Source organism: Notolabrus celidotus, chromosome 5, assembly GCF_009762535.1.
Source record: "Notolabrus celidotus isolate fNotCel1 chromosome 5, fNotCel1.pri, whole genome shotgun sequence".
Lineage (NCBI taxonomy): Eukaryota > Metazoa > Chordata > Actinopteri > Labriformes > Labridae > Notolabrus > Notolabrus celidotus.
In genome coordinates this window covers 212,073-236,552 of record NC_048276.1, presented here as the reverse complement: position 1 = coordinate 236,552, position 24,480 = coordinate 212,073, and the positions used below count along the sequence as shown (strand labels likewise).

The following is a 24,480-nucleotide window of genomic DNA, read 5'->3' as shown; positions in this document are numbered from 1 at the left end:
GCTAATTAGTAGCTGAACTCTTAGCCAAATTAAGAAAGCCACACACTGTGGCAGGGACATTAATACTACCTGCAAAAGCTATTGTAAATAAGATGCTTTGCACTGACACAGTGAAAGAAGTAGCCAAAGTCCCTCTCTCAGATAAATAGATTCATATATTGAAAGACTAAATGTGTCATTTTGTAAAACTTTTGGTTGGTGGTGTGACTCAGGATTTTTTTAATGTATGAAATGTGCCTTGGCTCAAAAAAGGTTGAAAAACACTGCTCTATACACTATAATAATACACCTCACCATGACTCACACCTCATTATTGAAGGTGGCTTGCTCAGTCTGCTGGGACGTGGCTGTGGAACCAAAAGGTCACACAATTCCAAGTCTGTAAATTGGGAAAGTGCAGCTCCCCCTCTCTCTGACGCTCTCCAGTCGTGCATGTTGGTGTTGCATGATCAATAACAGAGGGAAATAAAATAAATCTCCCCTCTGAGATCAATATCTTTATGTATTTAGAATGATCGGGAGTTCAAACAATCACACGCCTCTCTGTCTTTACGATCTGCCGCCCGCTTCACACAGAGACCTGATGTGTGACCCAGCTCGCTCACCTGAGTCCAGCTCCGAGGCGCTTCTTAAAACTCAAACCACGCCCCCACACAGAAAGAGTGTTTTCTCTTTAACCCTGACCCGAGGCGGAGCGGTGCTTGTGCGGTGTTTTGACGGCGTAGTGGATGACAGATGGTGAGGCCGTGATATAGAAAATGTTGGCTCCAGATTGAAAGATGTATTCTGGGAAAGAGAAACTACACAACACAGCCGCCTCCTGCAGACGGAGAATCTCACCCGTGTCCAATCTGACTCTTAAATGCTACAAAATGAATCCTTAATGACATTTTATAACCGCCTTTAATTCATGCATACTCTAACTACCTTGCCTTTTCTCTCTGTGATAAAGGAAACTGCTGAACGTTGATTCAAATCAGGCAAGTTCAGCAAAAAGTGATGTAAAATAATGCAACATGCAGCATCACCATGCAGTCATCAAAGAGACTAACATATCCACGAGTCCTCAGACCTCAGGATAGCATCCAGCTAACGCCTGCAGGCTGCAGCACGGTCTGCTCTGCTGATGCTGTTTCTACTCTGCTAGACTGTCTGGAAAATCCAGCTGCAACATTTTGATGTCTGAGGAGTCAGAAGTGGGTCATAGTGCCAGCGAGCTGTATGAAGCGGGGATGCTGCAGTCAGCAGTCTTATGCTTTTAAGCAACTTTGAGTTTTTGTTTTAACAGAGTTAGCAGTTAGCAGTTAGCATGCTGAGGGAGGGATGTCAAATCTCTGACGTCTGAAGAAGAAGAGGAGAACAGAGAGAGTGTACGAGAGTGTACGTCAGGAACTTTTCCTCCACTACAGTCGTTTCAACATAACAGGCAGAGAGTCTGTCACACCCCAGATTTCCCATCAGCTTTATTAATCATCGATGAAGTCCACCACTGGATCCTCCCAGACTCTCTCTCTAATGCTTCCAGTCCCGCGGGTTCTCTCTGAAAGCTTCTGTGGGGTTATGATTTGAACTCAGACTCTCAGGGTAGACGCTCTCGTGTCTCTCTAAAGATGAGAATCTCAAACCTCTTCACCTCAGTGTGAAATGTTTTCACAGAGGATCCTTCTGGTTTCTGAAGACGCGTTTTGAAGCCAAATGATGGCGGCTGCCAAAGTGGAAATGCTGACTCAGCACAATTTAGGGTGAACCCATAAACAGGTGAAGCTGTAAACTCACAGACAGCTGCTGATTATACACATTAATGTATTACTGAGTCTGAGTATTTTTACATGAGTGTTAATGAGGATCCAGCCAACCTCAAGTGGACACTCAAGGAACTGCAGTTTTTTCTACTTCAGCTTTTATCTATATCTGAACGTCCTCAGTGATTTTCTTTTTTATTATTAATAATATTTTTATTAAGAAGGATGGTAGGCAAGGCAAGGCAAGGCAGCTTTATTTGTATAGCGCATTTCATACCCGAGGGCAACTCAATGTGCTTTACATTAACACATTAAAAGCATTGGAGACATTCAGACAGGCATAAAAGAACACAATTAAAATGACAAATATGATAGAGGTGAGAGTTGGAGCAGACCTGCAGCTTTCAGGGAGTGTGTTCCAGATATGTGGAGCATAATGACTAAACGCTGCTTCACCATGTTTCGTTCTGACTCTTGGGACTGAAAGCAGACCAGTACCTGAGGACCTCAGAGGTCGAGGTGGTTCATAAAGTAGTAGCAGATCAGCAATGTATTTTGGGCCTAAACCATTCAGTGCTTTATAAACCATCAGCAGGATTTTAAAGTCTATTCTCTGACAGACAGGAAGCCAGTGTAGAGATCTAAGAACTGGAGTAATGTGGTCTACTTTGTTGGTCCTTGTTAGGACTCGAGCAGCAGCATTCTGTATGAGCTGCAGTCGTCTGATGGACTTTTTAGGGAGTCCTGTAAAGACCCCGTTACAGTAGTCTAGTCTGCTAAATGAACAGTGTCAGATCAAGATTGAGAACCTCAGTCAAAAGTAAATAATAAGTGACAATATTAACAAATTACTGTGCATTGCAAGTAGTCCAAGAAAAAAAATAAAAATAAAAAAGCAATAATTTTCTTTTTCACATTATTCAGAAGAACATTTAACAGAACAAGTTATCTTCCCCCCAAAATACATATTGTTAAATGTTTTATTTATTTAGTTAATTTTATTTGAATTAATATATATATAATTAGAATAAAATTAAATACAATAAATAGTATACAACAGAATGATATAAAAACAAAATATATAGATATTTTAATAAATTACATGTTTATCTAGTGGATTTTACTTTTATAAAAATATATACTCATATATATAATTAGAATTATAATAAAAATAAAATACAATCAATAAATTACAATTAAGTATCAAAGATATATAGTTTCTCTAATACTATATTTTAACACTATGACTATAATTAAAAATAAAATACAATAAATGAATTATATTTATTTAGCATGTTTTATTTTAATTAATATAAATATAATTATTGTAAAAATAAAATATAATCAAATAAATTAATTAATATTATATAGATCTTCATACAATACTTTAACAATATGACTATAATAAAGAATAAACTAAAAAAATGAAATATGATTATTTAGTGTATTTTATTTTTATTAAAATATACATACATAATTATTATTAAAAAAATACAATAAATATAATAAACATTCTAACACTATCACTCTTTAATAAGACAAATAAAATACAATAGATAAAATACAACAAAATTAAAGACTACAGAAAATTCCTAATAATAATAAATAACTATATGAAAGGAGACAAACAGTCAGACATGGGGAGTGGGGCTGAAGTGATGTCCAAGGCTATAATCAAGGCTTGAGTTGCTTTAAGGTGATATGTTGATTTAAGGTGATCTGTTGATTTAAGGTGATATGTTGCTTTAAGGTGATATGTTGATTTAAGGTGATATGTTGCTTTAAGGTGATATGTTGCTTTAAGGTGATATGTTGATTTAAAGGCACTATGAGGAGTTTTTAACTGGCTGAGAAACAGACTGAAACTGATACTGATGCCTCTTTATGACCCTCAAAAGCAAACAAGACCATCTACAACACCACTGATACCTTCTCTGTTGTCATTTTAATGTCTAAAACTGCTCTGAGGGGGTAGGTGTCAGAACAAATGATTGACATCTCGCTTTAGAAACACATATGTTGCTTTAAGGTGATCTGTTGCTTTAAGGTGATATGTTGCTTTAAGGTGATATGTTGATTTAAGGTGATATGTTGATTTAAGGTGATCTGTTGATTTAAGGTGATATGTTGATTTAAGGTGATATGTTGCTTTAAGGTGATCTGTTGATTTAAGGTGATATGTTGATTTAAGGTGATATGTTGCTTTAAGGTGATATGTTGATTTAAGGTGATATGTTGATTTAAGGTGATATGTTGCTTTAAGGTGATATGTTGATTTAAGGTGATATATGTTGATTTAAGGTGATATATGTTGATTTAAGGTGATCTGTTGATTTAAGGTGATATATGTTGATTTAAGGTGATATGTTGCTTTAAGGTGATCTGTTGATTTAAGGTGATATATGTTGATTTAAGGTGATCTGTTGCTTTAAGGTGATATATGTTGATTTAAGGTGATCTGTTGATTTAAGGTGATATGTTGATTTAAGGTGATATGTTGATTTAAGGTGATATGTTGATTTAAGGTGATATGTTGATTTAAGGTGATATGTTGCTTTAAGGTGATCTGTTGATTTAAGGTGATATGTTGATTTAAGGTGATATGTTGATTTAAGGTGATATGTTGATTTAAGGTGATATGTTGATTTAAGGTGATATGTTGATTTAAGGTGATATGTTGCTTTAAGGTGATCTGTTGATTTAAGGTGATATGTTGATTTAAGGTGATATGTTGATTTAAGGTGATATGTTGCTTTAAGGTGATATATGTTGATTTAAGGTGATCTGTTGCTTTAAGGTGATCTGTTGATTTAAGGTGATATGTTGATTTAAGGTGATATGTTGCGTTAAGGTGATATGTTGATTTAAGGTGATATGTTGATTTAAGGTGATATGTTGATTTAAGGTGATATGTTGATTTAAGGTGATATGTTGATTTAAGGTGATATGTTGCTTTAAGGTGATCTGTTGATTTAAGGTGATATGTTGATTTAAGGTGATATGTTGATTTAAGGTGATATGTTGCTTTAAGGTGATATATGTTGCTTTAAGGTGATATGTTGATTTAAGGTGATCTGTTGATTTAAGGTGATATGTTGATTTAAGGTGATATGTTGATTTAAGGTGATATGTTGCTTTAAGGTGATATGTTGATTTAAGGTGATATATGTTGATTTAAGGTGATATGTTGATTTAAGGTGATATGTTGCTTTAAGGTGATCTGTTGATTTAAGGTGATATGTTGATTTAAGGTGATATGTTGATTTAAGGTGATATGTTGCTTTAAGGTGATCTGTTGATTTAAGGTGATTGTTGATTTAAGGTGATTGTTGATTTAAGGTGATCTGTTGCTTTAAGGTGATCTGTTGCTTTAAGGTGATATATGTTTTCAGTAAAGGAGCTTTAATAAATTCACTCTGTGACTCTTAACGAGCGTCCGATGGCAGAGAGACAGATTCAGACATTAGCTAACGATAATTGCGTCGCGTGCAGCATCACCAGGACTCACAGTCCACACTAAATCTACTGAATGTCTTCTCATCACTTTATTGATTTGACTCAGTTTTGGCTAAGTGGTGTTAAGCGAGTACCCAGCATGCATTGGGTGTGTTGGTTATTCATGTTGCTTAGACTGCTTGTTTCAGTAAAACTGGAAAGATATCGTCATGTTTCATTTCTTTCCACTGAGCGTGACACAAAAGAAATCTATGACAGAGATCTCCAGTGATCAGTCTCCACGTCTTTCTCTTCATGTAGATTTTAAAGATTCCTTCCTGATTTGAACATCACGTGTCTTCACATCTGAGTGATATGTAATCAGATGTTCCCGCTGGTCGTGCTCATTAAGACGATGAGGTAATACTGTAACAGCTTCTTTAAGATTCTTTAAACCCTTCCTGGCGTTACTGTATAGAACTGTCGTTGTGTAATCGTGTATAAATCAGCCTCAGTTTTATCAGGCTGTTATTTCTTCATGGAGGATCCACGAGTAGAGGAGTGAAAGGTAAAGATCTTCTTATTGAAATACTTTCTCCTGTCTGAAGTGTTTCAGTGATGTGGATTTAAAATGTTACTTTTGGAGGAACGCTTACAGAATATGATGTTTGGTGTTGGCTCGTGTTGAGTAACGCAACAGAAATCAAACTGTGACTTCTGTCTTTGTTTTTATGTTTGCTTTAAATTTAGAGCAAAAATTCTTTATGTGTAGAATCACTTGTTTGTGCTGTCAGATCCTGTATGAGGATTTCCTCACCTTTTATAGCAGTACAACCTAAACCTGCACAATATGAGGAAAAAATACACAGTGCCATCACACTGTCATATTACAATGTAATATTATGCTTACTTTATAAAGTAATGATAATAATAATAATACATTTTATTTACAGGGAAGAGTTTTTTAAAAAAGAATATAAAATATAAAAATGAGTGATAAAAAAACAAAACATGATGCAGTGTAAATAATAAGTAAAACTGTTGGTATATACAGTCCCCTCCAAAAGTATTGGAACAGTGAGGCCAATTCCCTTATTTTATCTGTAGACAGGAAACATTTGGGTTTGACACCAAAAGATGAACATGAGACAAGAGATCAACATTTCAGCTTTTATTTCCAGGTATTTCCATCTGGATCTGATACTCAACTTAGAGGATAGCATTATTTATAAAGGAACACCACATTTTTAGGTGAGCAAAACTATTGGAACAGATACAGATACACTAAAATAAATGAAAGTGAATAAGACTTAATATTTTGTTGCAAATCCTTTGCCTGCAATAACAGCATCAAGCCTGTGATCCATTGACATCACCAAACTTTTGCATTCTTCTTTTGTGATGCTTCTCCAGGCTTTCACTGCAGCCTCTTTCAATTGTTGTTTGTTTTGGGGGGTTACTCCCTTCAGCCTCCTCTTTAGCAGGTAAAATGCATGCTCTATAGGGTTTAAAGGTGACATATCACGCTTTTGTCATCAACATATATTGGTCTAAGAGGTCCCCAAAACATGCCTTTAAAGTTTATGCTCAAAAAAACACTTTGAAATCAGATTTTGGTCTGCCTGAAAAGTCTTCTTCTTCATTCCTCATCAGAACAGTCTGTTTTCTCTCTGACCACGCCCCCTCAGGAAGTGGGTGTGGCCTCGGCTGTCCAGCACGTTGATCTAATGTTTACATGTTGGCTGAATATACACGGCTGCTCACAGACCCGCGTTACTTCAACCCTCTGAATCTGATCCAGAATCTGATCCTGACAGAGAGGCGCCTGCAGCAGGACCTTTCTGAACCATTGGTCACAGATTTAGTGTTTCTTGTTGTTTTATTTGTCAGCATGTCGACGTGTGTCTTGGTACACAGCTACCAACATGTAGCTATGTGGCTATGCTAACTAGCGCTAGCACTTATCCATGATAAATAAAAATCATCCACTAGATCTTCAAATCTGCAGACATGGGGAGTAAAACCGACCTCTGCCAGAAAGGCAGCAGGACCTTTCTGAACCATTGGTCACAGATTTAGTGTTACTTGTTGTTTTATTTATCAGTATGTCGACGTGTGTCTTGGTACACAGCTACAGCTACAGCTATGAAAATATAGCTATGTTGCTATGCTAATTAGCGCTAGCACTTATCCATGACAAATAAAAATCATCCACTAGATCTTCAAATCTGCAGACGTGGGGAGTCAAAGCGACCTTTGTGTTTATTAAGACAGCCTACAACTAGCATGCCTCCCTCCTAAGCTCCTTGTTAGCACACATTTGGGCAGGTAATGAAAAACGGGGGAGGGATTCAGTATTATTTTATACAGTCTATGGGCTGAACAAGCTCCGTGCTCTGACTCCGTGACAGACCGGATATTGTTGTTACGTAACAAAAACACTGAAGTCTGAAACGGCTCGTTTCAGCACACATTTACAGAAAGGTGTAGAAATCAGAACAGGGGCAGAATGGATTCTTTACATTCTCGGGGAGGTTGTAGACAGGGACACAGATTTCAGGTAAAGAACCATTAAAAAGTCAATTTTGCATGATATGTCACCTTTAAGTCTGGAGATTGACTTGGCCAGTCTAAAAGCTTCCACTTTTTGCCCCTGATGAACTCCTCTGTTGTTTTTGCAGTGTGTTTGGGGTCATTATCTTGCTGCATGATGAAGGATCTCCTGATCAGTTTGGTTGCATCTTTCTTTAAATTGGCAGACAAAATGTTTCTGTAGACTGCCGAGTTCATTTTGCTGATTGAAAGTCTTCAATCTGGCTCTGGGAACAACAAGCAAACCCAGATCAGCTGATCTGAGAGGGCGGGCTCATGAGGAGGTCAAAGATATACTGAGGAGTCTGATCATGTAGAGCTTTAAAAGTTATTCATACAAACTTTAAAATTAACAGGACGCCAATTTTAAGGAAGGAGAAAAAGGTGGATTCAGAAACAGCTTTGTCTTTGAGGTGTTTTCAGGTTGATTCTGCTCTTCTTGAAACTTGCTGGATGGGAGTTACTTTAATCCTTTCTTAAAGCTCAGGTATCTCCTGCTTTGTCTTCCTGTTATCAAGTGTTTGAGGCATTCAAATGCAAATCCTGCAGAGTGAAAGAAAGGCGGTGACAGGGAGTGACGAGAAACTCGCCCTGAGATCAGTGACGTCAGTAACCGCCCGGAGTGAAACTTCCATGATAGATATGAAAGTCAGCTGAGGTTACATCCGGTGCATGGCCCAGTATTACCCATGATGCCTCTCTTTGTGTGTGTGTGTGGGTGTGTTACGTTCACTCAACTAGCCGGTCTGGGATTATTTCCCAGAGCAGTCTGAAAATGGGAAATGACAGTAATCAGATTGACTCTGGCTCACAGTGAAATCATATCTAACCCTGCAGACCTGGATCTGTCTGCTGGGGACGCTTTGTAGGTCAACACGGGATTAGCCGTCATGGTGAGCTGTGGTTGGCTTTGTATGCTAATGATCATTGAGGAACTAGTTTTGAAAGAGGAATAAATGATGATTCATGTGTTTCTCTATAAATGGACGTAGTCTCCGTGACGTCACCCGTCTGTTCCTGAAGCTCTGTTTTGAAGCTGGTTGTCGGCGGGAGCCATATTGGAAATACTGAACTCAACCTAACTTAAAGAGGCGGGGCTTTAGCCTCCTCGCTAACAGCTACAGTGTTCCTGCCTGTCAATCAAGTCAGCCACGCCCTTATTTGGGCAAAACTTGCAACTTTAATATCTTCAAAAACAACAAGTTATAATAAACTCACCTGTACAGTTTGTGCGATAGAGAAATGAGAGACTAAACTCATGTTTTGAACCAGGCTGTAAACATGTTTATTTCTGCAGTAAAGATTGTCTCTTTGAATGGGTGTGTATGTGGTTTCCTGTGTTTCTGCAGCAGCCTCTAGTGGACACTTTAGGAACTGCAGTTTTTAACACTTCTGCATTGGCTTCACATTTTAAGAGCAGAGATTGCTGCTTAGTTGTTAGTCAATGTAGAAACAACCTCCTGTTGAGAAGCTAGAATCAGAATGATTTAACATTTTGAGTAAAATAATTAACATTTCACCTCATTATGGTCTCAACAACTGTAACCAAAGCTGCGTTCGAAGCCGTCCGTGATGACCGTTTAAAGGGCTTCAGAGAGTGTGGACACAAATCTGTTTTCCTCCAAAGTTATGAGCTTTATTAAAGGATTTACTAAATTTATAATCCCCTGATAGAGAAGGATTAACACCGGCCAATCTGGCATCTCAAGAGTTGTTTCCTAAAGTGTGCTCATATAAAGCGTGGATCGGTTACAGCTCTAAATAAAGTGTTAGAGGTTATTAATAACAGCTTTAATGCTTTTTTAAATTAGCCTTCTGAGGTAGCACGAGCATAAAAACCAACAGGGAATAAATGAAATATGTGCAGTATGTTGTTGAGTTTGTTTGCAGATGACACTCTGCTGTATGAGAGGAAATCTGCTCTCCTGAAGGCGAGTTCCTTTAGCTGTGTCATGTTGTGTTTAATGTACAGTATACATCATGTACCGTCGTCTGAGTCCATCCTCTGCTCAGAATAAATAACCAGCTGAAGCAGTCGACACGTAAACCTCAGCGAGAGGAATCTTCTTCTGTTGAAACATTAAACCGAGTCAACATGTAAAGGCTGCCAAGAGAACACTGAGCAGGACAGAGACGTATGCTGCTCTCAGGGTAACAGACTGGCTGGTCTGTGTCCAGAACCCCTGCCACCATACAGAGTGGTACACGTTATGTAACCACGAGACCAAACAAAGAAACACTATGACTCTGTTTGTGTTCAGCTGTGAGATCTACTGTAGACTCAGGGAGGATTCAATGTGATGAAAGTTAGTGAAGGGATTATTGCTTTTGGAGTTCAAATAGGACTGTTTCAAGAATGCCGTTCATTTAAAGGGGACATATCACGCTTTTTTCATCAACATATATTGGTCTAAGAGGTCCCCAAAACATGTCTTTAAAGTTTATGCTCAAAAAAACACTTTGAAATCAGACTTTGGCATGCCTGAAAAGTCCTCTTCTTCATTCCTCATCAGAACAGGCTGTTTTCTCTCTGACCACGCCCCCTCAGGAAGTGGATGTGCCTCGGCTCTCCAGCACGTTGATCTAATGTTTACATGTTGGCTGAATATACACGGCTGCTCAGAGATCGCGTTACTTCAACCCTCTGAATCTGATCCTGACGGAGAGGCGCCTGCAGCAGGACCTTTCTGAACCATTGGTCACAGATTTAGTGTTCCTTGTTGTTTTATTTATCAGTATGTCGACGTGTGTCTTGGTACACAGCTACGAACATGTAGCTATGTGGCTATGCTAACTAGCGCTAGCACTTATCCATGATAAATAAAAATCATCCACTAGATCTTCAAATCTGCAGACGTGGGGAGTCAAAGCGACCTCTACCAGAAAGGCAGCAGGACCTTTTATGAAGGATTGGTCACAGATTTAGTGTTTCTTGTTGTTTTATTTGTCAGTATGTTGACGTGTGTCTTGGTACACAGCTACAGCTACAGCTATGAACATATAGCTATGTGGCTATGCTAATTAGCGCTAGCACTTATCTATGACAAATAAAAATCATCCACTAGATCTTCAAATCTGCAGACGTGGGGAGTAAACCGACCTTTGTGTTTATTAAGACAGCCTACAACTAGCATGCCTCCCTCCTAAGCTCCTTGTTAGCACACGTGTGCAGGGAATGAAAAACGGAGGAGGGGTTGAGTTGTATTTTATACAGTCTATGGGCTGAACAAGCTCCGAGCTCTGACTTCCTGTTACAGACCGGATATTGTTGTGACGTATGAAAAACACTGAAAACTGAAACGGCTGGTTTCAGCACACATTTACAGAAAGGTGGAGAAATCAGAACAGGGGCAGAATGGATTCTTTTCATTCTCGGGGGGTTTGTAGACAGGGACACAGATTTCAGGTAAAGAACCATTAAAAAGTCAATTTTGCATGATATGTCACCTTTAATTCGTCTTTCATGTCGTCACCCGTCTGTTCCTGAAGACCTGTTTTGAAGCCGCTCAGAGGCGGGCCTTTAGCCTCCTCGCTAACAGCTACAGTGTTCACACCTGTCAATCAAGTCAGCCACGCCCTTATTTGGGCAAAACTGTAAGTTTAATATCTTCAAAAATAATGCAGTGTGTGCTGAGAGAGAAATGATCTGTCCAGACTACACTCTTTTTTTGAACCAGGCTGTAAACATGTTTATTTCTGCTGTAAAGATCGTCTCTTTGAATGGGTGTGTATGTGGTTTCCTGTGTTTCTGCAGCCAGCCTCTAGTGGACGCTCAAGGAACTGCAGTTTTTTTTTTTGTGTGTGGTTTTTTTATGTTATATTTTTGGGCTTTTTGCCTTTATTTGATAGAACAGCTGAAGACAGACAGGAAATGTAGGGAGCACAGAGCGGGGGGAAGACATGCAGGAGATGCCGAACCAGTGACCTCTGCGACGAGGACTGTAGCCTCTGCATGTGGGGCCCTTAGACCACTAGACCACCAGCACCCCAACTGCAGTTTTTAACACTTCTGCACTGGCTTCCATTCTTGTGGCTGAAGGTTGCACTACATCAGAGTTTTACTCCGTCTCTGCCTTTGTCTTGTTAAAACTTAATGAGACTTAATTCAGTTCTTCATGTCGTGTATCCTCTGACGTGTTCATTCTTTTCCCCGTCACTGAATCATTACAATCACAGTTAGTCTTATCTTTGCACTCGCACATCTTCTGGAGCGTTAGCTGGAAGTATAAAGCTTAAATTTTGGGAGTGATGTAGTCTAAAGCAGACGTGCTGAGTCACTGATAATGAACCCATTTCCATTCTAATCTATAATCCAGACTCTGATTTAAGACTCACCTTAAATTCAGGGATAATCTCAACCACTTAAAGAAACCCAAGACTGCATGTTGTCCTATCAATCCAAACCCCTAACCCTCAGCTGATAGACCCACATGGATCATATGATGGTGAGAACAGGACCAGATATCTGGGTCAGAGTGCGTGGGGAAGGTGAGGAGGTCGAGACAGTGGGCCTCTTTCACTCTCAGTGTCATTGTTAATAATATAATAAACAATGGATGTGTCCTATTTATGTTTTCGTGCACGAAACTCAAAACTAAATACAATGTTGTACAATGCAATGCATCATCATTAATATCGTTAAAACCGCTTTTTCCACCGTATCTCTTAAAAATGTTTAACGTTAAATCAGCTCATGGTGGATCTGATGTGATGACACTTTTTATTCTCTGTAAATTTTAAATTATGAAACATTTTCTTGCATAAACTAAAAGATTTTCCTTTATTTCCATAGGATGAGATATTCCTTTATTCATCACACAACAGGTGTAGTGTAGAGTTACAGCATCAGTTTATAGTGCAAACAACAAAGAGCATTTAAAATAGTAATTATTAAAGTTAATATCAATTAAAAAGTAAATTAGCATTTTCTAAGAAAAGTACAAACTAAATAAGTACATTTACAATATATTTACAGAACCAGTGATTCTGTAAGAAATGTTTTAAATGTTTTAATAATATAATTTATTAAATTCATGTTGATTTTTGACTGCTCCTGCTCTCTGGTTTGTCATATTGCCTTTTGAATAATTATAGTCATGGTAATTCAATTGTGTAAATTAAATATGATTATAATAACTTTTATTTGTGTAGCACTTTTAAAAATGAAAGTTTACAAATTGCTTCAGGATGACAGAATAAACCTTAAACAAACAGAGAGGAGAGGAGAAAATTCAATCCATGTAAAAAAAAACTGAAAATACAACACAAAATGTTAAAAAGAATAAACGCAAATGAAACAGAATAAAGTGATGGAACAGTAGAGCAATAAATCATTTTTATAACAAAATAAAATAAAATAATTAAATTACAATAAAAATGTTTAAAGGTGACATATCATGCAAAATGGACTTTTTAATGGTTCTTTACCTGAAATCTGTGTCCCTGTCTACAAACCCCCCGAGAATGTAAAGAATCCATTCTGCCCCTGTTCTGATTTCTCCACCTTTCTGTAAATGTGTGCTGAAACCAGCCGTTTCAGACTTCAGTGTTTTTCATACGTCACAACGCCATCCGGTCTGTAACAGGAAGTCAGAGCTCGGAGCTTGTTCAGCCCATAGACTGTATAAAATACAACTCAACCCCTCCTCCGTTTTTCATTCCCTGCACACATGTGTGCTAACAAGGAGCTTAGGAGGGAGGCATGCTAGTTGGAGGCTGTCTTAATAAACACAAAGGTCGCTTTGACTCCCCACGTCTGCAGATTTGAAGATCTAGTGGATGATTTTTATTTATCATGGATAAGTGCTAGCGCTAGTTAGCATAGCTACATAGCTACATGTCGTAGCTGTAGCTGTGTACGAAGACACACGTCGACATGCTGACAAATAAAACAACAAGAAACACTAAATCTGTGACCAATGGTTCAGAAAGGTCCTGCTGCCTTTCTGGCAGAAGTCGGTTTTACTCCCCACGTCTGCAGATTTGAAGATCTAGTGGATGATTTTTATTTGTCATGGATAAGTGCTAGCGCTAATTAGCATAGCCACAAAGCTACATGTTCATAGCTGTAGCTGTAGCTCTAACTGTAGCTCTAGCTGTAGCTGTGTACGAAGACACACGTCGACATACTGACAAATAAAACAACAAGAAACACTAAATCTGTGACCAATCCTTCATAAAAGGTCCTGCTGCCTTTCTGGCATAGGTCGCTTTGACTCCCCACGTCTGCAGATTTGAAGATCTAGTGGATGATTTCTATTTATCATGGATAAGTGCTAGCGCTAGTTAGCATAGCCACATAGCTACATGTTGGTAGCTGTGTACCAAGACACACGTCGACATGCTGACAAATAAAACAACAAGAAACACTAAATCTGTGACCAATGGTTCAGAAAGGTCCTGCTGCAGGCGCCTCTCCGTCAGGATCAGATTCTGGATCAGATTCAGAGGGTTGAAGTAACGCGGGTCTGTGAGCAGCCGTGTATATTCAGCCAACATGTAAACATTAGATCAACGTGCTGGAGAGCCGAGGCACATCCACTTCCTGAGGGGGCGTGGTCAGAGTGAAAACAGAGTGTTCTGAGGAGGGCTGAAGAAGAGGGGTTTTCAGGCAGACCAGAATCTGATTTCAAAGTGTTTTTTTGAGTATAAACTTTAAAGACATGTTTTGGGGACCTCTTAGACCAATATATGTTGATGAAAAAAGCGTGATATGTCACCTTTAAAGAAGACGACATCACATCAGAGAGAGTAGAAAAGGAGGGATTAAGAACCTTACAATGATAAATAAAGGAAATAATGAAACAATAAATCAATTATGAAAACAAATAATCAAATAAAAACAATTGAAAAGGTGAAGCACGTCTATAAAAGTTAATTTTAAAGATGAGACAGACTCTGAATTGTCTGAATTCTAATATTCCCTCACTCTGTTCTGTTGAAGAATTCATATAAAGAATCTGACACTCTCACATCACATGATGCATAAAACATGCAGAGGGTTATTGATTGTGGGCTCCAGGTTCAGCCCGTCACAGTCCAGTGGGAACAGCTTGTCGAAAACTAACTGTCCCCCCAATGTGCTCAAACATTCGTACACGACAGTTTGCAGAGTTACTGATTCAGAGGATTTCTGATCAGATTACACCTCACACCATCCAACTTCTCCTGAGAAATACACGAGAAATAATCAAACATCAGAGTTTTCAATGATTTGATTTGAAGTATTGGAGCAGTCTCAACTTGAAAATGTAACATCCATGTTTTCTAAAATAGAACACATAAGAGTCTTGATGTACTTGAAGTCATTTCCATACATTCTTGAATTCCTGTGTGTTTAGTTGAGCTTTAAGTCTTTCTCCTTGGAGAGGTTCATTAATTTACTTCATCCAGAGTAATTTGTGTGACATGCTAGCAGAGCTGTCTGGCAGTGTTTGCTGTTCTGTTGATCTGACACAGTTGGATGGTCTCCAATCCAGAGGATGATTCTCACAGATTTATTTTCCTTCTGGCTCAGCAGGAAGTTGATAGTTGAGTTATTTGTGTGGTGTGTTGTACATTTTGGATCAGGCATAACTGAATAGTGCACAATCAGTCCAGTACGCTCTACAACCCTACGACTGACTGTTCAGTCAGAGATTCAGGTCTGCTATGTTTGTTAGCCTATAATAGTGATGAAGGTTAAAACCCCTGAATTATGGAACAAACTCCTTCACTATATTGGCATTATAAACAGCAGGAACCAGGGTCTAAATGTAGTTCCTGGGTAGTTAATCTCCCCCTGAAAAGCCCCTGCTTGGGGGGAACTCTGGGGGCGGGGCCTGCAGTGCTGAACGTACCCTCAGTGTTTTTATTTCCTCCTCTGTCCACAGTAACCTCACACACACACCTGGGATTCACTCGGTTTAATACCTCCTGAACTATTGGTCTTCTCTGAGCCTCATAGTGTGAATGCGTCTCTCCTCCCGGTGTTCCGGTTTTAAAAGTGACCCTGTAAACTGGAGACCTTCAGCTGAACGTGTCAGTGTTTGTGGAGTTTACACAGCTGTTGAAACACAGAGGGAGTTCCTGGAAATGCAAACTAGTTTAGTTTTTATTAAGATTTCAAAATATCCTCATCAGATATTTAATGATGGTCTAAAGACGTTTATGAGGGATGCATCCGGCTGAGAGTCTCCAGTTAACAGGGTCGCTGTTTAAACCAAAACACCGGTCCATCTCTGACATGGATTTTTGTAACAGCTTTGCGCTCATCTCCTTCCAAGTGCTGATTCAATGATCTAAAACAGCACAAGAGTAATCTCCTCCATGCTAACAGGCTAACTGTTGTGTTGCTCATGATGATGCCGGCCTGTCCGTCTGCTTCTATGGTGTCATCTGTGATGAATGGCCTCCGTCTTTGTTTTACTGCCCTCTACTGGTCTGGTGGTTTAGTTATTACTTGTTTATTTACTCCATACATCACTGGCTTGATTTCTATAATCGTCCCAGGACTTCATGCCTTGGTCGAAACGCGGACAACAATAGGCCACAGGAACCATTTAGTCCCTGGAAGAATAGTTCCAGGGACTAAAAAAGACTAAAGGCTTTTTTTCGACCGCAGGAACTTTACCCCTACGAACTATGTGCGTTTCGAACGGAGGAACCAGGGTCTAACTTTAGTTCAGGGGTAGATAATCTCCCCCCTAAAAAGCCCCTGCTTGAGGGGTAGTACTTTTCAAAGGTCCTGGGACTTTCGGTTGAACGTGTCACAGAGTTCCTGGGAATACAAACTAGTTTAGTTTTTATTAAGATTTCAAAATCGTATTTAATATAATTTCTTTCCTCCATGCGTCACTGGCCTGATTTAATCTACCCGGGACTTCAGCCCACGGTCGAAATGCAGACAACAATGTGGAACCAGGAACCTTTTAGTTCAGGGGAAAGTAGTTCTGGGGGCTAAAAGATCCCGGGACTCTTGGTCCAAATGCACCTCAAAAAAACTTCTGATCGAAAAACAGCTTTTGTTTCCAACCATCTTTTGAAGTGAAAGAATCCATCCTTTTAAAGTTAGCCTTTAGCATTTAGCACGCATCTGTAACTGTGACCACCATGACGTCTCAAAGCACAGACGCAGTTTCATGGCGTCCCCTCTGCAGTCTGAACCGTTCCTGAATGTGTCTCTCTCTCTCTGTCTCTCCTGCAGCCCCGAGCCCGTTTGTCTGATTGGAGAATGAGGAAGAGGAGAAACTGGAAACCTTCGGAGTGCTTTGGAACGTTTCAGTGAAGTCTCGATGAAAGCATCTGAAGAGCCTCTCTAGAACTTGACTCAATGGCCAAGAAAGGGCGTACGAAGGGCGAGAAGCCCGAGGCGCTCATCGCTGCCCTGCAGGCAGCCAACGAAGATCTCAGGTCCAAGCTCACTGACATTCAGATAGAGCTGCACCAGGAAAAATGCAAGGTACTGTACGACATCAACATGCATACTCTGTTCCTCACTTTGTTTTTGATTCCAGCTTCAACCTTTAAATAAAGTATCATGTAGAATCTTTAAATCAACCTTTGCACAGGAGTGAGATGTAACCTGAGCCCTGGATGCTAACGCTGTGACATGTTGATGCTCGTGTTGTTTTAAGACGTTCTTCACGTGTGACACACGCTCAGTTAATGTTCACTCGCTGCACCAAACTCAAGTCTCTCACATCGTTACATGCAACATGTTTCCACATCAGTTAATGCATACCTACACTGTGTATGTTCTTGCACTATGCAACTTTGGATGACACATTCTGCGGCAATGAACTCGTGAATATGCATCTCCAGACGCTCAGCAGAAGACTTGCGAGGTTAAATATTGTCAATGAATTTATACAACATGCTGTGTGTTACGTGTCAGCTGCTGTGTGTTTCATGTACCTAACATGTTCGCTTTAACTCACAACATGACATCTCTTTACATCTATGACTACTAGGATATTATGAGCTAATATGAGGGTGCAAGAAAGGGAAATCTTCAGGGGAATGAGGATTTTTAAGGATTTTGATTTTATCTCAAAGTATTTAGTCTTCTCCTCACATAACAGCTGAGTTCACACACAGAGCTGCAGTACAGAGACAGAGACTTAGTGTTAAATAAAAGGGATAATATTTAAAGACATAATGTAAACATAAAGTGTTCTCCATCTTTAGTTAACCAAAGAGCAGCTTCTCAACTCAACTCTTTATTTATGTAGCAGCTGTCATACATTCAACAAGCAGCACAAAGAGCTTCACTAAAGAACAGAGACAGGAAACAACAAAAAGAGGTGAAATAATACAAGACTGAAATAAGATAGAGGAGAGTAATATTAAATACTTAAAGAAATATGTAAAAGCATTATGATAAAATCAATAAAATATTAAAATCAGATAAATATCAAAGAATAAAGCAGTTATAATAAAATCTATAAAATGAAATTGGATAAATATCAGAAAACAAATAGAATAAAATCATAATAAAGTTAATAAAATAAAAAAATAATAAAGTAGAATAAAGTAAATATAATAAAATCAGATAAATACCAGAAAAACAAAGAATAAAATCGAATCAAATAAATATCAGATAAATAAAGTCAATAAGATAAAATAAGAAAATATAAGAAAAAAGAATAAAATCATTAGAATAAAGTCAATATAATAAAATCCAATAAATATCAGAAAACAAACTAGAATACAATTTGAACAATAAAGTTAATAAAATAAAATCAAATAAAAATATCATCAGAATAAAGTCAAAAAGATAAAATAAAATAAATATAAGAAGAAATAATAAAATCATTAGAATAAAGTCAATAAAATAAAATCAGATGAATACCAGAAAAAACCCCAAATAATAATATCATACAATAAGATAAGATATATTTAAATAAAAAATTAAAACAATGCTAAAACAATGTTAATAATGTTAATAATGCATTCAGGGGCTAAAAAGAAATGACTCCAAATTAAAAGCCAGATTAAAAATGATGAAAAACTTTTAAAAAACAGCTTTCGTGTTCGTACCTTAGGACTGTGCTGACTGTAATCTACTCTAATTACTACTCTTACTATTAATAAGCACCTCATACAACACCACTACAACCATCAAAACCATCAAACACTTCATTTAATAATAATAATATTTGATTTGTTTCAAAAAACAGGTTACAAAGTGCTTCACATGGGCAGCAAAATAAAACAGGCAGATCATAGAAACACACAGTCAATATAAAGAAATAAAACATTTTAAAATTCCTCTAAAAGAACTCTAAAGAAATACAATTATTTTAAAGTATATTTCTTAAGAGGGTTAAAATAGAATAAAGTCAAATAAGATTCAGATAAAATCCAGGAAGGCTTTGTGATCAAGTCTGTTTTAATAAGGGATTTAAAAATTTCACTGACTCAGCAGACCTGATCTGGCACCTTAATGAGGACTGCACCTTGTTGCAATGACAGTAAAGGCATTCTATTCTCTCTCCTCTTACTGCACTTTACTGTATTGGTAGTAAAATAACCTCCTTCCTCCTCCCAGGTGAGCAAACTGGAGCGCGACAAGGTGCAGGAGGTGAAGCGGGTACGGGAGCAGGAGCAGCACCGTCACACTGCCATGTTAACGGAGCAGCGAGCCAAGTGGCACGAGGAGAAGCAGAAGGAGCTCCAGGCTCTCAGGGAAAGCCTGACGAGGCAGCACGAGCAGGAGCTGGCCCGCCACGCCAAGATTAAAGACCAGGAGAACCAGAGGCTCAAAGCCGCGCTGAGCGCCATGCGGGACGGCAGCGGGGAGAAGGTGAGGCTCAGATAGTGCATGGTTTGTATTTGGAAACATATGTGGGGAAATTAACAGATAGCTTCTATTGTGGATAAAATCCTGAGGCTGCAGGTGTGGGATTAAACCGTGACAGGTGAGACCGCCTCAGGACGGACGCCACAGCTCCTAGAAAAATACTCCCTCTGGATAATCTCACATGAAATAAACTCTTATCTGTGCTCGGTTGAGAATCCTGCTGAGCAGCATCATCACTTCTTTCTCTCTCCTCGTCTCCTGCAGGTTCGCACGGCGCTGACGCTGGAAGCCAAGGAGGATGCGCGGCGCTTCTTTGACCAGGAGAGAGTGAAGCTCCTGCAGGAGATAACGGAGCTGAAATCTACCAAGAAGCAGACGGACGAGGCGCTCAGCAACATGATCCAGGCCGACAAGATGAAGGCCGGAGACCTGCGAGTGGAGCATCAGCAGCACCAGGAGCAGATCTCCAAGATCAAGTGGGACAGTGAGAGGGACATCCGCAGACTGGTGGGTTCAGGGACGATTTAAAGTCAGACTAATAAAGAAGAGATGCTTCTCTGTTAAATCACCGCTCTGATTTCTGTCCTCCTCTCTGCAGGTGGATGAGATCAAATCTAAAGACCGCACCATCTTCGCCCTGGAGAAGGAGCTGGAGTCGACGTCAGGGTTCTTGCAGAAGCTGCAGCTTCAGAAGGACACTCTGGACGAGCAACTGTTCCTCGTGAAGGAGGCGGAGTGCGGCCTCGGGAGTCCGAAGAGAGAGATTCCGGGCAGAGCCGGGGACGGAGCGGAGCACTGTGGAAGTCCGGTGAGTGGAGAGGAAGAAAAACACTCACAGCAGACATGACCAACGGATCAGTCAGCAGAATCGCTGCACCTCGTACACTTCTTTCTTTCTTTCTTTCCCTTCTTTGCTCCAGAATACCGCTCTGACACTTCAGGGCCCGTGTGCTCCTGAATCAAAAGGTTTCTTTGCACATTCAGTGTTTTATCTGACAGAGCACGCTGCAGATCTGAGCACCGGTCGACCTCTGACGGTCTCTGACACAGATTTGTAGAAGCAGGAGTGTGCTTGAAGGATGCAGATGAAAGGAGCATTTAAGATCATTGATGTTTCTTCTTTAGTTTACTTGAATGATTTTAACTTCAAAGGAGTAATATGTGTGGATGAAGCTTAGACCAAGATGCCCTACTCAAATCTGACCACCCTGACGTTCAGTGATTGAGTTTAAAACTCTTTAGCAAGGACAAAGTTCCTTTAACAGGCAGAAACCTCCAGCAGGACCAGACTCATGTTAGACACACATCTGCTGAGACCGTGTTGGAGAGAGGGATAGAGGGAGATGAAGAGAGAGAGAGATGATAGTGGGGAGACGGATAGTAGTAGTTGTAGCAGCTGGAGTCTGGACCACGTCCACAGCAGCAGAGATCCAGAGGAACCTACGAGACAAGGGAGCTCAGGGACTCCAGAAAGGTCTATGAAAAGAGAGAAGAGAGGGAGACCAGAAGAAAGGAAAAGAGGAGAATAAATGGTGAAGGAATGGTAGAAGGAAAGGAAAGGAGACATAAAGGATGAAGAAACATGGAAAGAACAAAGAGAGAAAGAAATAAAGAAAGAAAGGAAAAAGAGAAGAAGTAAAGAATGCAAGAAAGAAAACAAAGGACAGAAAGTAAGAATGGAATTAAAGGAAAGAAAGGAAGAAAGAAAGGAAGGATGAATAACAGACCCCAAAAAAGGAATCTACAGCAGAGATCCAGAGGAACCTACGAGACAAGGGAGCTCAGGGACTCCAGAAAGGTCTATGGTTAGTAACTTTAATGGGACAGGAAGAGTTAAAGTGAGAGACAGGCAGAGAGAGGAGAGAGGGAAAGACAGGATCCCAGTGTGTCAGTCTAAGCCTATAGCAGCATAACTAAGACCTGGTCCAAGCCTGATCCAGCTCTAACTATAAGCTTTATCAAAAAGGAAAGTTTGAAGCCTACTCTTAAAAGTAGAGAGGGTGTCTGCCTCCCGGACCCTGACTGGTAGATGATTCCAAAGGAGAGGGGCCTGATAACTGAAGGCTCTACCTCCCATACTACTTTTAGAGACTTCAGGTACGATGAGCAGGCCTGCATGTTGGGAGCGTAGAGTTCTAGAGGGGGAATAGGTCACTATGAGCTCTTTAAGATATGAAGGTGTCTGAGCATGAAGAGCTTTGTAGGTCAGAAGAAGGATTCGGTGTAGAGGATCTAACACGGGAGGGATGTGCTCTCTCTTCCTGGTTCTAGTCAGAACTCGAGCTGCAGTGTGAAGTGTTGTTCCAGCCCTAAGTCAGAGAGATCAGTGAGATATGAATATTTGTTTTGAATGTTTGTTTCAGGACATGAGGAGAAACCAGAGGCGCCTCGCTGAACTCAACTCTAACATCCGCAAACTAGAAGACCGTAACTCTCTGCTGGGCGACGAGAGGAACGAGCTGGTATGATCTTTCACTTCCTCGTCTTTCTGTCACTCATCCTCCTCCCTCCTTCATCCCTCACATCTGAACCCACCCGTGTCTCTGTGTCTCTCCTCATCAGCTGAAGCGCGTCAGAGAGTCGGAGAAGCAGTGCAAACCTCTGCTGGACAAAAACAAGCTGCTGAGCAGGAGGAACGACGATCTGACTCTGAGCCTCCAGAAGCTGGAGGACAAACTGAAGAGCTTGGCGAAGGAGAACGTGGAGATGGTGAGCACAAAGTCACATCACTCAAAGTCCTGATGTTTAAAGTGTGACTTATTTTTTAAACCTGTGTGTGTTTGTGTGCATGCAGAAGGAGAAGATCAGCTCCCATCCTCCGCTGAAGAAGCTGAAGTCTCTGAACGACCTGGACCAGGCGCACGATGACCAGGAGATCGCCTTCCTCAAGCTCCAAGTCCTGGAGCAGCAGAGCATGATCGACGAACTCGCCAGGGTAGGTTTCTGTCTGTTCACCTGTTTGTTGTTGAGGTTAAAGGTCACGGCGGTGTTGTGATGATTCTGGTTTCCTTTCTCTTCCAGGACCGAGAAAAACTGCTGAGGAAGAAAAGACATAAAAGAAGTTCACGGCCCATAAAGGTTAGACTCCATCGAGGTCTTAACATTCTTTTAAGTTCTTCAAGAAACCTCTGAGGTTCTGTTTTTAAAAACAACACTTACATTTGATATTCATATTATTAAAAACAAAACACACTCACACACAGAATAAAAATGTGATATTTAGAGACACTTATTTTGAACTCTTATTTATCTTTTATCTTTACTGTTTTATCACCATATTTTCTATCTTTCTTAATTACAGATTGTTTTATTATTTTTGTAAAGCACTTTGAATTCATTTAATTTTTATGAAAGGTGCTCTATAAATAAAGCTTGACAAATTGAATTATTGATACGCATGAAGATAAATAAAATAAAAAAGAATTAAGTAAATAAATTAATAAAAGACAAATAAATGAATCAATAAGAAAATAGATAAATGAATAAAATATAGTACTAATGAAACAAATACATATTTATAGATAACAAAGACAAATAGATGAATTAATATTAAAAAACAAACAAATAAATAAATAATTAAAATTCTTGTAAACCTTTGAAATTACAATTAAATACAAATAAATTAATCAATATAAAAAACTAATAAATAAATAAATAATACTTAAAATACAAATAAATATTTATAGATAATAAAGACAAATAGATTCATTCATAATAAAATACAAATAAATAAATAATTAATTAAAATTCATCTCAACCTTTATAATAATAATTAAAATAACAAAAGGCAAATAAATTAATCAATATAAAAAACAAAAAAGTAAATAAATAGTAAAGCTTATAGTACTAATACATATTTTAAAATTAGAAAAATATGTAATAATAATAATAATAAAATGATATAATTAAATAAAATATAAATATAACCCCCTCCCTGAGTTATCCCTGAAATGATCTCACTAGTATTTTAATTATCTAGCACAGAAACACTATTTAACACACTTCTGCTCAACATGTTTTAAAGTGGAGGGACTTTACCTGAGTGGATTTACCTCTTTTAAAAAAGTAAATGAACAGATCTGCTGTAGAGGTCATGTTAATACTTTGACCTCAGTGTGAAAATCTTCTAACATCATGGAGGGAAAGATTCCTCCACAGAGAAGAGGAAGGATGAATAAATAAAGGAGTATAAAAGCCTCAGAGAGTCTCTTTAGTCTGCTCAGTAACATGCTGATTGTTCCACATTCTTCATAAAGATTTAAAGGTTTGTAAATCCGTCTCCTCTGGTCTGCAGAGGCACATCGTCATGGACATCGGGTATGGCGAGGAGTCCATGGACTCGGAGTCGTCCTCTGTGGCTTCATTCAGGATGGACAGAACTCCTGACGAGGATCTGGAGGAGGTGAGGACTCGCCTCTTATTCAAAGTCACGAGAGATTCAGATACAGAAAGACTGACCTCTGACCTCTCTGTGCGTCTACATCAAGGGTCTAACCACAGAGGAGTCTGAGCTGCGTTTCCGACAGCTGACCCGGGAGTACCAGGCCTTACAGCGAGCGTACGCCCTGCTGCAGGAACAGAAAGGAGGCATCCTGGACGCTGAGATGGAAGCAAAGGTAGAGAATGTGCATGCTAACATCGTGTCATGTGATGAAGATGACCTCTGACCTCCAGTCTTTACCTCATCCTTGTTTTGAAAGGTTGTTCTCCTCATCATGGAGAGGGTTTAAGGTTAAAGTTGATGAAGCTGATTGAGTTCCACAGGATCAGATTACCTCTGAAGGGAAACATTATCATAACACATGAAACGTTTCTTATCTCTGATACGGGACAGGTTGGGTCTTATTATGTAGTTTGTTCCTGCTGACAGAGAGGGTATGTATGTGTCCTGTGTGACAGTCTGGGACACTTTATTGAGTCTCCTGTGAT

The 24,480-nt window shown here is 39.3% G+C and overlaps 1 protein-coding gene across 3 annotated transcripts in view; it reads left to right on the top strand.

Moving 5' to 3' along the window:
• Positions 1-24,480, top strand: part of jakmip2 (janus kinase and microtubule interacting protein 2) — a 48,116-nt gene that overhangs the window by 5,802 nt on the left and 17,834 nt on the right. For all 3 annotated transcript variants that reach the window (XM_034682817.1, XM_034682816.1, XM_034682818.1), the window contains exons 2-11: positions 16,954-17,208; positions 19,300-19,554; positions 19,816-20,058; positions 20,150-20,359; positions 21,915-22,013; positions 22,114-22,260; positions 22,346-22,486; positions 22,573-22,629; positions 23,846-23,953; positions 24,039-24,167. In XM_034682817.1, the coding sequence (XP_034538708.1) occupies positions 17,080-17,208; positions 19,300-19,554; positions 19,816-20,058; positions 20,150-20,359; positions 21,915-22,013; positions 22,114-22,260; positions 22,346-22,486; positions 22,573-22,629; positions 23,846-23,953; positions 24,039-24,167 (1,518 nt within the window). In that variant the 5' untranslated portion in view covers positions 16,954-17,079. The remainder of the gene's footprint in view (positions 1-16,953; positions 17,209-19,299; positions 19,555-19,815; positions 20,059-20,149; positions 20,360-21,914; positions 22,014-22,113; positions 22,261-22,345; positions 22,487-22,572; positions 22,630-23,845; positions 23,954-24,038; positions 24,168-24,480) is intronic.